Source organism: Marmota marmota, unplaced genomic scaffold, assembly GCF_001458135.2.
Source record: "Marmota marmota marmota unplaced genomic scaffold, marMar, whole genome shotgun sequence".
In the NCBI taxonomy this organism is placed as follows: Eukaryota; Metazoa; Chordata; class Mammalia; order Rodentia; family Sciuridae; genus Marmota; species Marmota marmota.
In genome coordinates this window covers 21,432,317-21,449,588 of record NW_026000019.1, presented here as the reverse complement: position 1 = coordinate 21,449,588, position 17,272 = coordinate 21,432,317, and the positions used below count along the sequence as shown (strand labels likewise).

The 17,272-nt window shown below is 40.7% G+C and overlaps 1 protein-coding gene across 2 annotated transcripts in view; it reads right to left on the bottom strand.

The window, feature by feature from the left end:
* The window catches only part of F5 (coagulation factor V), a 69,084-nt gene that overhangs the window by 28,572 nt on the left and 23,240 nt on the right, over positions 1 to 17,272 (bottom strand). For both annotated transcript variants that reach the window (XM_048810065.1, XM_015491858.2), the window contains exons 4-12: positions 16,473 to 16,685; positions 14,857 to 15,000; positions 11,821 to 12,042; positions 10,367 to 10,532; positions 7,191 to 7,368; positions 5,541 to 5,640; positions 4,925 to 5,136; positions 3,693 to 3,843; positions 1,289 to 1,501 (exon numbers count right to left, since the gene is read on the bottom strand). In XM_048810065.1, coding sequence (XP_048666022.1) covers positions 1,289 to 1,501; positions 3,693 to 3,843; positions 4,925 to 5,136; positions 5,541 to 5,640; positions 7,191 to 7,368; positions 10,367 to 10,532; positions 11,821 to 12,042; positions 14,857 to 15,000; positions 16,473 to 16,685 — 1,599 coding nt within the window. The remainder of the gene's footprint in view (positions 1 to 1,288; positions 1,502 to 3,692; positions 3,844 to 4,924; positions 5,137 to 5,540; positions 5,641 to 7,190; positions 7,369 to 10,366; positions 10,533 to 11,820; positions 12,043 to 14,856; positions 15,001 to 16,472; positions 16,686 to 17,272) is intronic.

Genomic DNA, 17,272 nt, shown 5'->3' with positions numbered 1-17,272 from the left:
AAAAAACAAATGCCAAATGTCTTCTTTGATATAATGAGAGCAACTAAGAACAGAGCAGGGAGGAAGAGCAGGAGGAAAAGATTAACATTAAACAAAGACATGAGGTGGGAGGGAAAGGGAGAGAAAAGGGAAATTGCATGGAAATGGAAGGAGACCCTCATTGTTATACAAAATTATGTATAAGAGGTTGTGAGGGGGAAGGGGAAAAAAAACAAGGGAAAGAATTAAATTATAACAGATGGGGTAGAGAGAGAAGATGGGAGGGGAGGGGAGGGGGGATAGTAGAGGATAGGAAAGGTAGCAGAATACAACAGTTACTAATATGGCAATATGTAAAAATGTGGATGTGTAACCGATGTGATTCTGCAATCTGTATTTGGGGTAAAAATGGGAGTTCATAACCCACTTGAATCGAATGTATGAAATATGATATGTCAAGAGTTTTGTAATGTTTTGAACAACCAATAAAAAAAAGATGCCAGGAAAATGAGGAGAAAAAAAAAGAATAAAATGGATTTGAATATCATTAACATCCTATTAGCTCTGCATTTTGTTTAAGAGTTGGATTTAGGGGGTGATGATGAGGTCTACTCCAACAAACAAGGCATATTTAGGCATCTCTAATAAATCATTTGGGTGGGGCCAGGGCAAATTTGAGTCTCTGAAATGGCACAAATTGCTGACACACTTGAGATTTCCTGGATGTCTCCAACAGTCATGACTTGTGGAGTGCCAGGCTCTTGGTGCATACAACAACCCATGGCTGATGTGGCTTTTTAGGGCGTTATTACACTGTCTTTCAGATGAATAATTTGAAGTTCAGGAAGGCCAAATAACTTGTCCAAGGTTATAAAAGATGGAGTGGCACAGCAGGATTAGAAGTCAGGTCTAACATACCAATGCTGTCCCAAGGCAGCCTTGAAAGCACTGTATCTGATAACTGCTGACCCTGGGTAGCATGGCAGTCTTAAAAAGTTGATAAGTGCATTTTGATAAAAGGAAATGCTCCTCTGAGGCTGAAATATTTGTGCTTCTTCCTCAGGGTTAGGCTGTATCCTTTTGCTGTGGTGTGTCTTTACTTCCCACTTGGCCCAGAGATTGTATCAATGAAACCCAAATGAAAGGACTGAACCTATTTAAGTCATTAACTTCCCAGATGGAAACTGAAGAAGCAGTGGAAGGATAGCCTGCAGAGGTCAGGGAAATGGACCCACCAGTGGTGGTCATACGGGGAGCTTCAGCAGATCCAAAGTCAGCTTTCTCTCCAAGGGTCCACGCTCTTACTCACCAACATTATCCATTGTGACAGTCACAGATTCTCCGCGCATAGGGAAGAGGGCCAAGGTATCCTCATGCCTTTTTCCATAGATGAATGAGTGACCAGTGAAATGAATGGTCAGAATATCATCCTGGGTCCCCACACTGCAGAAGTGCCACTGGACAGTGTCATCAAAGCAGAATCCTAGAGTAGGTATGCTTTCAGGCACATAACCGTTGATAGCTGAAAGAGTGAGGGCTATTAGAACACCCAAAGGGCAGGCATCTCATTCTGTTTAAGTCCATCTGGTTGTGTCGAAGCAGAGGTCATTCAAGATAACATTTCCCAGGTCTAATGTGGCTACAAGGTCAAATGCAGACTTCCCCAGGGGAGCTTACTCTAAGTTAGCTAAGTGAGTGATACCAAGGACAAAGACAATGTCTTTCATTCATTTGTCAAATGTATAGTAGATATTTTATGTACTGTGCTTTGTCTTGGAGGTCAATTTAGAATACTGTCCAGGATAATTCTACCTAGGATAACAATATAAGAAATTCATCTTCTTGAAATATGGGTCATTGAGTAAAAACGAATGTCCCCCTAAAAGAGTCTGTTCAGCATATTTTGTCATTCTTATTGTCATCTAATCTCATCTGTATAAGTTACAATTTTCATTCAAGTATTGAGTTAATAATTTTCTGCTTTATGCAACATCTTTTTTTCTTAAGTACTAAGCATGGTAATCAAATCAAAGATCTAGTTTCTATGAGTAGAGGACATATGTCTGCTTAGATTGTTACTATACTTGTAGTACTGGCACAATGCCTGACACTGGTCAAACTTTCAAGTGGGCACTTAACACATACATGTTGAACCACTGACATATATGTTATTAGTTCGTACCCTATTTTAGATGGTTGTGTATGGTCCATAGCTACACTGTCCAATATGGTGGCCTCTGGCTACAGTGGCGATTGGACACTTGAAATGTGGTAGAAAAACATGTGCTGTAAAAATAAAATATATGCTGGATTTCAAAGACAAAAATCTTATTAATTTTTTATTGATTGTATTTTGAGGTGATAATGTCTAGAATACAGTAGGTTGAATAAAATACATTATTAAAATTAATATCACTTATTTCTCTTTTCCTTCTTATGTGGCTACCAGAAAATTTTAAATTACATATGTAACTCATATGTAATTTTTATTGGATAGAATTGGTCTACATTCACTGCTGAAATGAAATTATGTGAAGAAAGCTGAGAATAACTTCCATTTAGAATGATTTGTCATGTTACCTGTCAGTTCTGGTAATCTGGTAGTCAGTCATTTGGAGCTATGTGAACAGCCCTTGGAGAATTCATCCTCAGAGTTAGAGTATCAGAGAAGGTGACTCTTGACTCTGAGGCACAAAAGAGACCCTGTCTATTGTGGAGAAGTCTGCTTCTAGCTGCCTCAGTGAAAGTTCTCTCAGATTCCCCATGGCGGTGAACTTTGGAAGTGCAGCAAATGGCCGAACCCCAGCTCAGGGAATTCCTTCTGCTCTGAACTTTGTACTGCTGCCTTAAAACCTCTTCATGCATTGCCTTTCCCAGACTTTTGGGTCCCCAGACTCATTTTGCTTTATTTTGACTTGACAATCCAGTTTTGGATTACCTATCTTGTTTCCACCCTGACCTTAAATAAGGAGCATTCACCCTGCACAAGAGTAAAGTTCCCAGATACCACTGAGCAGGGCCTGTAGCACCTTCCCTGCTTCCTTCCTCACTGCCCAGGGCATGTGCACACACATCTACCCACACACACGTGTGCACACATGCACACACACATGCATTCATACATATGCACAGGCACACACACACACAAATACACATTAGGAGTAGTAGACCAAGAAGTGCCTAGGATGACGAGCCTTTGACTTCTTGCTTAAAGCATAACAAGCCTTGGCTGCAATGACATCATCCCAGGTTTTCTTTTATAAATAAATAAAAGTTGTAGACTGACACAACACCTTTTTTTTTTTTTTTTAAAAGATAGAGTGAGAGAGGGAGGGAGGAAGGGAGAGAAAGAGAGAGAATTTTTAATATTTATTTTTTAGTTTTCGGCGGACACAACATCTTTGTTTGTATGTGGTGCTGAGGATCGAACCCGGGCCGCACGCATGCCAGGCGAGCGCGCTACTGCTTGAGCCACATCCCCAGCCCACCTTTTTTATTTATTTGTTTTTACGTGGTACTGAAGATTGAGCCCAGTGCTTACATAAGCACTCTATCACCCCAGGGTTTTGTCACCAAGTCCTTGAATTTGAAGTAAGGATAAGAGAACTGCTTTTCAGTGCATATATTCACACCCCTGTCTCGGCCTCTAGTCACAGGCTTACTTCCACCACAGGAGTTAGAACCTGGTGGACAGAAACAGTGCCCCGACTTACTGCTCATGATGTTGGACTGATAGAACCTGGGGTCGTCACGTTTCACCTCATCAGGATTTTCACAGAATTTGTTGATGTTGTCTTCAATGTACCAGCTCTTGTTCTCATCGAACACTGCAAACACAGCCTGTTGCTCAATGTCTGCCGCTTTCTGGAAGGTGAAAGGGCTGTGTTCAGAGACAAATGTTCCTGCTGACTATCTAGAATACCAAGTTCTTCAGACACCAGAGGGGCGCTGCCCTGGGGACTGCTCAGTTCAAGGCACTGAGAGCCTATTTTGTACCAAGTTTGTCAGAGCTAATAATAAGCTAGTATGCAAACTCAAAGAGCAGAGTCTAAAATTCAGAGACTAAAATATCCCAGAGGAAAAATCGCACTTTCACCATGGCAGCTGCATGTCTACTTACCTCTTAACTGAACACCTTTCAAGTGTGATTGATACGTGTGTTCCAAATAGTAGCAGAGGCCAAAACAGAAGGATTCAGTAGGGAAGGCTCATGCCTCTCCTACCTCTTCCCACCTGCTTAACATATCAGGATCTTCCAAGTATCTATTTCTGATTTTTCCCAGGCATCTATTTTTTCAGTATGCCTTGGGATGGCGCCTCTTTTACTGTTACTAAGCCTAAGTGGGAATTTTAGGTTATTGCTTTGAGATACTGATTTTCAGTGAAGATAAGCTTGGAAAACCAACTCTGATCACATTCTTCTGTGTAATTAAGTTTCACCAGGGAAAGACCACTGTCTGGTACAGCTTCACTAGAAATGGTGTCTCCAAGTGCACCGGCTTTCACGGAGTCTTTCCTGTCACTCTTTTGTGGGTCTCTAGAAATGAAAAAAGGTGGGTGCTAAGCTTTCTACTTTACCAGGTGATATATCGCTGAGCTCCCAAGCCTCTCTGTGAAATTTTTAGCAGGGGTATTGCCCATTTGATAAAAGGAAGAAATTAGTAAAAGTTAAGTGACTTCCTCACTAACAGACATGGGGTTTGAAACTAAGACAAAATATGATATCACACTATAAATTTGCCTTGTGCAATCAGAGTCCACATGCAACAGAAAATAAAAAAGTAATAACCAAAATGGTAAATGTCATCACTCACATGCTAAAGAAAATTATATGGAAATCACTGTTCTGTAGAAGGAAACCCACTTATTTAGCAAGGACATCTAGCTTGTTTCATCCAGAAGAAACTCCCAGAATTTCCGAGGGGTTACCTCACAGACAAAATACCTGTATGCCTCTCTTGTCCAGGGATCTGCTCTTACAAATTAGAAGGAGCCCTATAAGCCCAGAGGCAATGTCCCTTGTAACGTCCACATCACTGTAGTAAGGTCTTGTTAAGCACTGGGCATCATTTTCTGTGGGTTCGTCGAGCTCTAGGATGTTCCACTTGTAAGTATAGGTTTCTCCTGGTTGAACTGCTCTGATCATGGTGCGACTACCTGAAAGAAAGTGCCTTCAGTTTCGTTTGCAAATAGAAAATGATCTCATTATAATGAACAAAAAACACCAAATATTTTAACTCTCATCAGAACCAATTAATAATGGGGAGGGGGGCGATATTTTTTTTACCATTCGTGAAACACTACTGGAATTCTGACTAGCATGTAGCCATCCAGTGTTGTTCCACTAGGGGCCGCCATGACATTAATAATGGTTACCATGCTGTGCTGTTACTACAGACAAATTTCCTGAAGTGAGAAAGATTTGGGTGTGATTCATAGGATCTCCCTGTGTGTAAACAATTAACTGTACTAGTTATACTACGGGGCAAGGAGCGCAATAGAAAAATATGGAAGCCTCGCAGAGGCTACTAGTTCTTTCAGTAGAAGTGAAAGATTCTAACCTGAGGTGTAAGAAGAGTTGACTTCATCTTCATAAGGAGAGAAGGTCACTCCATGAGGGTAAATACTGTAGACTCGGCTGGCCATATTTTTGAACACGATCTACAAGGTTAGATTTATTTCTTCAGTGTTTAAGGTCACTCAAGAGAACTAATAAAGGACGTCATCTTTCCAGATTTACCGTGTATGTGTGCATGTGCTCTGATAATAGGACCCCCAATTTTTTCTCTTTTGATATGGAATTCTCCTTGCATTTGGTGGAGGTCTCATCTTGGTGCCCTTTGTGAATGACTTTCTTATAATATTTTCTAATTTTTTTTTGAAAAATTGTTGAGGTGCACACATGTGCCTATACATGCACAGGAGAAAATTAGTTCGTTTATCTGAGCAACAACCTCTCCCGAAATGTGGCAAGAGGCTTTGAGAAGTTCACACTCATATTAAGTGGAAGACCTTAGAGGACATCCTGGGAAAGATTACATTTTTCCTCCTAGTGTATCACCCTCTGCAAGCTGGTCTCCACCTGGTTCCTGGTCTCCTTTTAGTTTGGATCACACCTCATTTCAAACCTGGTCCTTCTCATCTCTAGGCCATGGTCCCTTCTCTTGCTAGATCTCCTAGGACCATTGTCATTAAAGCCATCTTCCTGAAGGGTACAAATAGCCAGACCTTGAATTCCCAGTGAGGCATATTTATACCTAGTAGAGTACCAAGAAGGAACCAGAAATGAGGAAGGGGAGAAGTGAGGAATATTTTTGTTCTTTTGCTGTTTAGGAATGAACAGCATAGGCTGAGGCCTTCTAACCTTCCAATGAGAGTCTTATTCTTATCTTCTGCATGGCTGATAACCAAAGCCTTTAAATCATCCACAGTAAACTGTGGATTACTACATCCTAGGATCTTGCCAAAGATTAAAACCTTCTATTTCCTGCTGCCCAGTTCTTATGTATCTCAATGATATGATTTAATATTTAAGAAGAACTATCCGATGAAAACTCCCAAGTTCTTAATCCATATCTCAATTTACCTTTATCAGAGTCCAATCTTTAGAGAACCACATACCTAGACCATATTAAAGAATTGGTTTTACTCCATTGTGTTTACTGTGACTAAAGATGAGATACATTGTTTTAAAGACCCTGCATAGCAGTTTACATTCTGCAACAGTTGTAGGAATTTTGTGAAAGATGCTGTCTGCCACATTGTACAGCCCCCTCTCTTGCAGGATCTATGGGCAGAATTTCTTAGGTCTCAGTATCAGAAAACTGTGGTTCTTTATTGGTTGCATAAGTCTTGCTCTGGCGTATTTCCTTTTCTAGTTGGCTATCATAAAGTTTAGGACCAAATTTGCATGTGGTCTCTTAGGATCATATGGTATGGATTTTGTTTTACTTATTTGTGGCTTTTTTTCCTTTGATCTCTCATTATACTCCACCCAACTACATTCACTCTTTGTTTTATTCATTTGTGACTTGATGATATGTCCCAGGACTTTTGAATTATTGAGAAGATTATAAATAAATGCAAAATGTGTTAATCATTTTTAAATTAAAAACTGCATGAGCACCTTTTTCTTTTAAATATAAACAACTAGGCATGCCGTGATCTCTTTTTGCCATTTCATTTCTTTCATAGTTCTTTAGGTTACTTACTTTGAGAGTATCTCTGACCTGGGCTCTGATAATAGGGCCCAAAATTCCTTCTTCTTTGATATTGGAATTCTCTACACGTTTGGTGAAGGTCTCATCTTGGTACTGTTTGTAAACAACTTTCTTATAATATTTTCCAATTTGATTTGAGAAATTGTCCAAGTGCAGAGACCTGTATTTTCTTTACAATGAAATGAAATAATAATAGAGAAAAATTAAACCACTTCCTCAAGTACAGACCCAGTAGGATGGGGAAACCCTGTGCTAGAAGTTCTGCTTTGGGGTTAGCTAAAATGCAAGTTATCTAAAAATTTCTGTAGTTTGCAAGGTCCTGATGTCTTCTATCTTGTTGGAAAACTAGAAACTTCTTAATTGTCTCTTCCACCACTGGTAGAGTCCCAGGTACCAGATTAGACCTTTCTGTCATTCTCATGCAGCAGACCTTTAGACGCCCCTGGGAAAAGGGCCACATTGCAGGAAAGGATAGGACACACTAGGACATTTTTCAGTCTTTCCTGTCACTCGGTCTACGATTCCCTGATTGGCTTTCAGGTGCTTCTCAGTCCCCCAAAGCACTTTGCTAACCAGGAAGTTTCACCATCTTTATTAATCATAGCTCTCTGAGCTCTTGGGCTCTCCCTCTCACTATTCACCCAATCTCAGGTGCAGACCCAAAACTGACCTCCTTCACCCATCTTCTGTAGCCACCAGGATAAGTGATTTAGGGCCAGCAATAAAGCACTTTCCTCTGATGCTCTTTTCTGCCTTAGTTGGCAAAAGCAGATGCTCCATGATAGAGTATTAATTTTATGCATTTATTTTGAGCAGTGAAAAACACTAATTATTGCCAAAGGGGCCCAGAGATTCCTATCTCAGTTGTGTCACTAATTATATAATCCTGGCCAATTTTTTTTTTTTTTACCCATAACATTGTGGTAAGTTTTTTATATTAAATAAATAAAAACTTATTATTAAATTTTTTTAGAGCAAGTAATCTTTTAAAAAAATATTTATTTTTTAATTGTAGGTGAACACACAATATCTTTATTTCATTTTTATGTGGTGCAGAAGATCGAACCCAGTGCCTCATGCATGCTAGGTGAGCACTCTACCACTGAGCCATAACCCCAGTCCTAGAGCAAGTAATCTTAAAGAAATTAAACAACAACTGGTTAAACAACAACTGTTATTTTAGAATATTGTATTATGTTATTTCTTTAAAAGCTAAACTTGGTTAATATAAAACCATCAATGTAATTGTGGTGCTATTACTCTTCTTTGTATATTAAATGTGTTCATAACTTCCAGGTATACAAGTCTTTAAGGTAAAAACTTTAAAAGAGCATTATATCAAGCTGGAGTTCTCCATTATGAAGTTGTATGGTAATTTTAGGCTTATAAGAATAACATATTGGAGATTTATTTATATCATTTAATGTTCTATAACTGGATCTTTTTATGATTAAATTATTTATTCTAATTTCTTATACATGATGTCAGAATGCAATTCATTTCATATTATACATATAGAGCACAATTTTTCAAGTCACTGATTGTACACAAAGTATTTCCCCACCATTCGTGTCTTCATACATGTACTTAGGGTAGTGATGTGTAACTCATTCCACCATCATTCCTACCCCCTTGCCCCATCCTTTCCCCTTCCTCCCCTTTTCCCTATCTAAAGTTCCTCCATTCCTCCCATGCACCCCCATCGCCATTATGAGTCAGCATCCTCATATCAAAGAAAACATTTGGCCTTTGGTTTTTTAGGATTGGCTTGCTTCTCTTAGCATTACATTCTCCAACTTCATCTATTTACCTGCAAATCTGGCCAAATTTCATTTTTTTCTTGTTTTTTAATTTTACTTATTTATTTATTTTCTTTTTTATTGATTTGAAAAAAATGACAGTGGAATGTATTACAATTCTTATTACACTTATACAGCACAATTTTTCACGTCTCTGGTTGTATATAAAGTATGTTGACACCAATTTGTGTCTTCATACATGTACTTTGGATAATGATGTCCATCACATGCCACCATCCTTGCTAATCCCCTGCCTCCTCCTTTTCCCTCCCACCCCTCTGCCCTATCTAGAATTCATCTATTCCTCCCATGCTCCCCCTCCCTACCCAACTATGAATCAGCCTCCTCATATATTCCCATGATTTTACTACAGTGAAACTGATATGCTTCCCAAATTTTCTGACATATTAATTTCATGTGTGTAATTCCAGAATCTTTATGCAAATATTACTTGCAAATATAAATATTCTTATCTCCCTGTTCCCTTAACAAAAGGTGGCTATTTTTTCCTCTGTACTACATCTTGACTCTAACTTAAATGACATATCTTCTAGGACTTTTTATATTAGCATATAGAGAACATTTGGCATCCTTTTCTGTCTGTTTGACTTTTGGAAGATTCACAGTATTCCATTGTATTATATCATAATTTATTAAACATGCTTCCTGTTACTAGACAGTTGGGTTGTTTTGATCTTTTGCTACTGCTAACAGTACTGAATGCCCTAAATGTCCATCATCTTACCTGTGAACAGGAAGGCCTATATAGCTAAATTCCCAGAGTGGGATTGCTGGCTGTGAGGGCAATATATGTATTTATAATTTGATACATTTTCCCAAGTTCCTGAATGGCTTTAACAATGTATTCTGCTACCAGTAATATATGACCATACTTATATTCCACAGCCTGACATATGAACTGAGCCTAATAGGCTAAAAAACAATATTCCAATGAGGCTTAATTTGCATTTCTCTCATGATGAGTGAATTCAGTCTTTCTCAACTGTTCAAGAGCTATTCACATTTCCAGATTTCTTAATATCTCTGACATAATCCCTTTCCTATAAAAAGTCAAGAGCAGTCCCTAACTTGTAGAACTGAATGAAGTAAAGCTCATATTGAGTGCTGTGCTTGGCAATGGCAAGCTTTCACAGAGGGGCTGCTGTTACAGTGATTGCTGTTACTGGGCTGAATTCCCTGAGTTAGTTTGGGGTCATGCATGGTTGACTTTGACAAGGAGATCTGAATGGAAACAAACACACGTGTCCCTGGGGAAAGCTGTCCACTGTGACACTTCACCCACGTATGTCGGGCCTTGCAAAACAGGTCTCAAACCTTTGCAGAGTGAAACAAACCCCAGGCACTCACTTGTCCATGTTTGCTGGTATGATAGGTGCATAGTCCCAGATGACTTCCTCTGCAGCAATGAAGTATTCCCACCTCTTGATGTGCCGCCTCTGGTCTCGGGTTAGTTTCTTAGGATTCCTGGTTTTTTTGGGGCAGTTTTTAATGTCAATGTAAGCCTGCATCCCAGCTGTAGTAGGACATAAATACGGGGAAAGAACATGAGAAAAGAAATTGTTGATCAAAAACACATATTTTTAAAAATGAATTTGGGGAAAATTTAAACAATAACAGTGAAAGTAATGCTCAGGCTTCCAAACTTCTGAGCATTTTGGTTTGGAACTCCGTCTGTGGCCTGCAGAAGTAAGAGTGCCAAGCAGTGGAGGGGAGGAGGTAACAGTGACAACCAGTGCTAGAGGAAACACCTGGGAACAGTCCCTTTGTTCTTCTGGAGCAGGAAGATTTCTTGTAATTTATAAGCCCTTAAAGTCTGTGACTAAGGCTAGGGGTATAGCTCTGTGGTAAATCTCGGCATGTGGGAAGCCCTGTGTCCTGTCCCAGCACCACAAAATGTAAAAGCAAACCCTATAATTTAGATCTTGTGAATTCTTATTTTTCCTGTTATTTGTCTTTGAAAAATGAAGATAACATCAGTACATAGTTAATGAAATTGTCATTTACGATTAAATCATAACACAGAATGGTGCTTATCCTTGATTAATGTTATTTCTATTTTTGTCTTATTATTATCAGGAACTGTATCTTCCATGGATATTGTGGCAATTTTGTTACTTTGAACATAATTTTAGTTGCTCAGTGTGAAAAGAAAACCAAAGGATACCATGGAGTACTTCTTTCTAGCATGTGTTGCTGACACACGTTAGTTTGGTAACAAAATGATTTGTATAGAGGTATCATTTACTTAGATTTTAGTCTCTGTACACATGATCCCTACAATTCATAGTTTTAAAGCAAAAATGTGCAATAGAACAACCAGCGGTTGTGTGTGCGTGATGCCACAGTCCTACCTTACTTCCTTGACATTCTCCACAGCCACCCCTGGGATATGGGCTGTGCATGATTCACTCAGCACTCCTCAGACACAGGGTGGTTTCTATGTTAAAATTTTAGCACTCTTGGAGCCTTGGTGCCTCTATAGTTTGTGGGTGTCTGTCTGTCCTTTTGGCTACATTTGACAACCCCCAAGAAAGAATTCCTCTCCGTGGCATTTGTTTCCTTCCTCCTTTTTTTTTTTCCTTTCGAGGAAGTAGAGCTCTCTTCAGCTTTTGCATCATTTAAAAAAAAACTCTTTGCCAATTCCTTCACTTCCTTCATCCCCAAGCCCTGGTTCTACGTCTAGAAGCAGAGCATCTAAATTCTGTTAGGAACCAGGGCATGTGTATCGGGGAGTGGGGTGGCTTGAAAGATGAAGGGGGTGCTGGTGCAAGGGAAGCAAGCCTGTCAGAAGAGTGCCTTGCCTTGGAAGTGTTTTGGGATGAAAGAAGAGATGATCCACTTCCCCTCTGGGCTCATGGTCATGTTTGCAGTAGTGGATGTCGCACTGGCGAGGTTGAGGACGGAGACCTTGTGGTGGCTCTGCTCCAGGACCTGGCCATTGAAATGGATGGAGAACAGCTCTGGCCCAGAACTCATTCCAATCAGATGCCAGCTGACATGATCGTGGGCACAAACCGCTATATCTGAGAGAATAGGAGAGAAGAGGCTGCTACAGGCATTCAGTTCACTGTTCTGTGGTAAAAGTTCACTTCCCAATGCACAGCAAGCACCCGCTCTGTGGCAGGCATTCTGTGAAGTTTGCGGTGGGGAGCAGATGCTCCAGTTGTGGTGCTGTCCTACAGAGTGACAGCAAAAGGAGCAGTCATAGCCCACTGCAGTAAATAGCAGCAAGTTACCAAGGTCAGAGTAGAGCCCAGAGCTGGGGGACATAAGTTTAGAAACATGGGAGTGCTGAGGGATTAGGCCATGGAGGGGACTGAGTAGGTGGCCAACTGTCCCGACTTACCCAGGACTCTCAGTATGAGAACTGATAGAATCCTGGGTAAGACAGGGTGGCCGGCCACACCAGTCTGCTCTCTGTTGGAAGGAATCCAACAAGAACCTCCAATAAGGCTGCATCCAAAAGCTTTCTCTTCTTCCCTAGACAGGGACAAAGCACTGCCTACAGGGAGGACTTTCTATTGCTTTCTCATTCACATTTGATTGTTTGACTTTGGGTCACAGGCTCTCCTTAAAATGCCGTGGATGTCCTCATTATGCTGGGCCCCTGGGAGCGTTTCATGGATGGAGTAATGAGAACTGAGTACAAAAATTTGTTTTGCTCCTTCTTCGCTTCCACAGCAACTGGAAAAATGCTTATTAGCTCAGTAGGATATTTTAATCCTGGTTTCTGTCTCTCTCATGGGCTTTAAATTTCAGATCTATAATCACCAGACACTAGATCACGGGACTGAGAATCAGTTCCTACCCATTGAGGGGCTCATACTGTTCTGGAGACCACTGTAACGATGCAGGGAGTCTGGCATCACTGATACAAGCTGAAAGTAGGAGGCTTTTTGGAGTCTTACACCCCTAAGGAATGCTCATGTGGAAGAGCAACTGAATCAGCATTCATCACATTATTTCAATTTATCCTGTTCCATAGGCAGGGAGTTTTATAGGCATCAACTCTTCCATTAATGGTATTACCCTTCCCTTGCCCTTTTACCCCCAATTATTAGTTTCTAACTTAAATTATTATCTCTGTCTCATGAAGTTGTTTTTTTCAGGGGGCGGGCAGTAACTGGCACTCAAACCACTGAGCCGCATACCCAGCCCTCTTTTGTATTTTATTTACAGACAGAGTCTTGTTGAATTGCTTAGCACCTTGCAGTTGCTGAGCCTGGCTTTGAACTCGCAGTCTTCCTGACTCACCTCCTGGTAGAATTGATTAAGAACTAACACTCCAGGGCATATGGTAACAAGTCTGAGGACAAAATAAAAGCATTTCCCTATAGAATACTAACTTCTGAGATGTCATGGGATTATACTGAGCCCAGCAAGTTTTTTTTTTCTTTTGGCTGCCATATGTTTACAGGCATTTTTCACTCTCGAGACACAGAGAGATGGTCAATCCATTTTTGTAAAGTAAGTACGTAGAGATTACCCTAAGATGGGGAAGAGAATGAGGTGTGGACTTAAACCTCCCAGGATTAACTAAGCTTCAGGTTTACCAGTTCCTGATTTTGGAGTTCAGAGTCAATGCCCAGAGTCTTAGAATGTGTTTTTAATAACTCAGGTGGAGAACAGAGTCAAAAGAAATAGAATTCAATTTACAAGCAATACCTAGACCTCAACTCTTGCTGATTTATTTTTTTTTATAGCTGAAGCCATTTGTGCTATTCAGACAAAGAGAATGACATCTCAGAAGTTAGTGTTCTACAGGGAAATGCTTTTATTTTGTTCTCAGACTTGTTACCATATACCCTGGAGTGTTAGTTCTTAATCAATTCTACCAGAAGGAGGGAGGAGAGGTGGTCTGGGCAGAGCTGTGGTTTGGATGTGGTTAGTATGTCCCTAATGATTCATGTGCTATAGGCTGGTCCTCAGTGTCGTGGTGGGGAAGAGGAGAGACCTTTAAGAGGTAAAGCCTGTGGAAGCACCCTATTTACTTCTCACCAGAGTAAGTTGTTATAAAGGAAGTCCACCCGTGTATTTGACCTCTCCTGTATGTGGCCATTTCTCTTTCTGCTTCTCTGCCATGTTGTGACACAGACAAAATGTACCTTACAAGAAGCTGAACTGATGAGGCTGCTCAATCTTGGATGTTCAGCTTCTAAAATTGTGAGCTAAAGAAAACCTCTTTTTATTTATAAAGTACTCAGCTTTAGGTATTTTGTTACAGCAACAGAAAATGGACGAATACAGTGGATGTTAAGGTTATTTTCTACTTAACAGTAGTTCTGATTTTACTTTCTCATCAGAGTCTGTTGATATATGGAAATTAAAGAAAAACATTCTGCATGCCATTGAACATTACTCATTCATCAACTTTTGAAATAAATAATGTATTTGTATGTTAGGGATTTCTCCTATTAGTTCATCTTCACTGAAAGTGTCTTTATTGCATTCTTCCTGCTGACTTGCTGACCATTCCTGCTAGGGAATGACCTGGAAGTAGGTGTGTTCATAATGCAGCAAGGTTCACAAGACTCACTGAGGGAGACTGAACTGACACCCTGGAGGTCTTCCTGGAAGACAGGCCAAGTGAAGCCTGTTCAGAGCACCACACCAGAGAAGGCTGTCCTTGTCCAAGCTAGCTTCTAATTTGCATATTATACTTTCCTGGTTTAAAAGAAGGGTGATACAGTCTTAAGAAATGCTGCCCTAGATGATGTTGCTTTCTGATAGGAGTTGAAAAACAGGAAGTGGCCTCCTTGCCTAGTGCCTGGGGGAGGTGGTGGAGCCAAGGTATAGCTAGTCTACGGTGGTTGGGTAGTGCATGGCTCAGGTGTTACCTGGCATCGTCCTGTTCACATAGCCGTTGACCGTGTACATCAGGGACGACGACTGGGCCCAGCTCTTGCTTTCATCAAACACAGCAAACAGCAGTATGTGTTGCCTGTCAAACATCTTCTGAGTCCCATCTTCAGTTAGGGTGCCTGAGAGAAAATACATGGTAGCCTCCTGCATTGAAGACTCATTAGCTTTCTAGATAGCAAAGGGTTTAGGGCAAGAAAACAATCATAAGGATATAATTGAAGAGTTGTTATTTTTGAAAATAGCATCTTTATCAAGGAATAATAGTTGAGAGTTATTAAATTTCTGGTGCCACATTATTTATTTTGGCACCTGGTGGTCTGGGGGGACAGCTTTATAGGTAAATTTTACCTGGAACAGAAAGAAAGCATTTGGTGACTATCAAGGACTGTTCTATATAAGTATCCATTTCCTTGAGTCTTATCAGACCAATACGTACTACCTTAGCTCAGGTGGTAAAGTCTCACACGCTAAGCTTAATGCAGCTATCTCGTTTGTATGTGATATGGGCCAGTAGAGAATTGGATGTATCAGGAGTAATTCATTTTCATGTAAGGAAATATTGCTGCTGATGGTAAAATGAAAAAGGGGCTTTTCATAAGTTTAAAAAATTTAAGTGTCTGCCGCAGTCCGGCTGCAGCAAAATAACCGCGAGGTGACGAGCAACTTGTGTACATTGATACAGCAGGAGTGAGAGCCGTTTATTGTAGGACAGGAGTGGTATATATACATTCCACACAGCTTATCTTAATTAACATAAACTAGATACAGCAGTCAACCAATAAGGAATCTCCACACTTAATGGCTCGCTGGCGTTACTTCACAAACCACTCCCTCTGGCAAAATGCCAGGTGCCATCTTGACTTGTTTACAGACCCTAACAAGTGTCAGTGTCCATTACAATATCTTCTGTATACAGGCAATGAAAAAAATGTATTTGTGTAATGAATAACTGAGTTGTGCGTAGGTCTGGTCTGTGTCTGTGTCGGCAAATGGTGAGGGCATCACATTATTTCTCCTGGCACAGTTTGTTGTGGCTCTTTGCTTGTTTTAAGGGAACATGGGCTGAATTCCTAGGTAAAGGGAGAACCCAAGCCCAGACAATGACATTTCTTAAAAAGTCAGCTTGAGTATGTTTGAAACCTGCTACTCAAAGTGTTCAACTTGATGATAAGAAAGGAAGCTGTAGTTTCGTGTATTTATAGACCAATTACCAACCCAAGCCTCTGCTCTGTCCAGCATGTCAGATACCTTCACCTGCATTCTTTCTAAGAACTCTTCAGCAGAATACAGGCTGCTGTCCCCTTTTAGAAAGGCCAGCATTGAGGTCAGTGTGATAAGCATGATGTCAGAATACACTCTCAGAGAGTCATTTACTTGGTAGGAGCATCCAAGCCTGAGCTAAAGGAAGAATTAGAATAAACAGGGTAGGGTCCAGGCCCTCAAACAGTAGGTGTTTTCTACTATCAAGCAATGATCGGTCACCACCCCGCTCCCTCTGCCTGATGTACAGAAGGCAGGTACAAGGTACCAAACTGCATCCCACACGGAGCTCCTTACCACCAGAACATATCTGCTGATGTGGAATCTGTACCTTTCTTACAGATAAGGAGGGGTCCAACCAGCCCTGAGTTGAAATCCTGAATCAGATTTACATAGGAGTAGTAGATGTGGGTGAGACAGGGAGGGTCGTCCTGTGTGGGACCACTGTCCTCGCCGATGTGCCACTCATAGGTGTATTCTTGGCCTGGAGCTACAGCATCGTCCATCTGCTCCATGGGGGATGTGTGGTCGGGGTAAGACGCACCTGGGGAAGTAAAGGCCATGAGGACATCTGGGCAGATACCAAGGACAACTTTTGCATCATTCTCAAATCTGGGAGCCTGAGATGAACTCTCTGGCGGGTATATGCCTTTCTATAGTGAAACTTTATAATTTGGAAAGATTCACAATACTTACTTCTATGCCCACAGAATAGCTGTAACTAGTGAATTAGTTAAGGTTTAGCAAGTCAATTTTCCAGGGTATCCTAACAATTATTTAAATATAATCACAGACTCAAATACCTCTGGTCAGTAAATCACCTCAAAGTGTGAGAACAAGTTATATTTTCTCTGTGGTGCTTGATGAGTCCTCTTATATTTAGCTGCTGTTAACATGGGATGGATGTACACTTGGGGCCCTTTACATTGTTTATTTTGGGCTCTGAAAGTACTACGGGTTTAACTTCTTTCCAACTGGAGTACCCCTCAGCACTGATCAATCTCTCTATGCATCTCTGTTATCTGGTCGTTCCAACTACCCCCAGAGCCTCAGGTGGGCTCCCATAAGCAGTGTAGTCATCCTAGTGCTCAGGAAGTGTGTCTGTCCCCTGAAGAGTGCCCGGAAACCCCT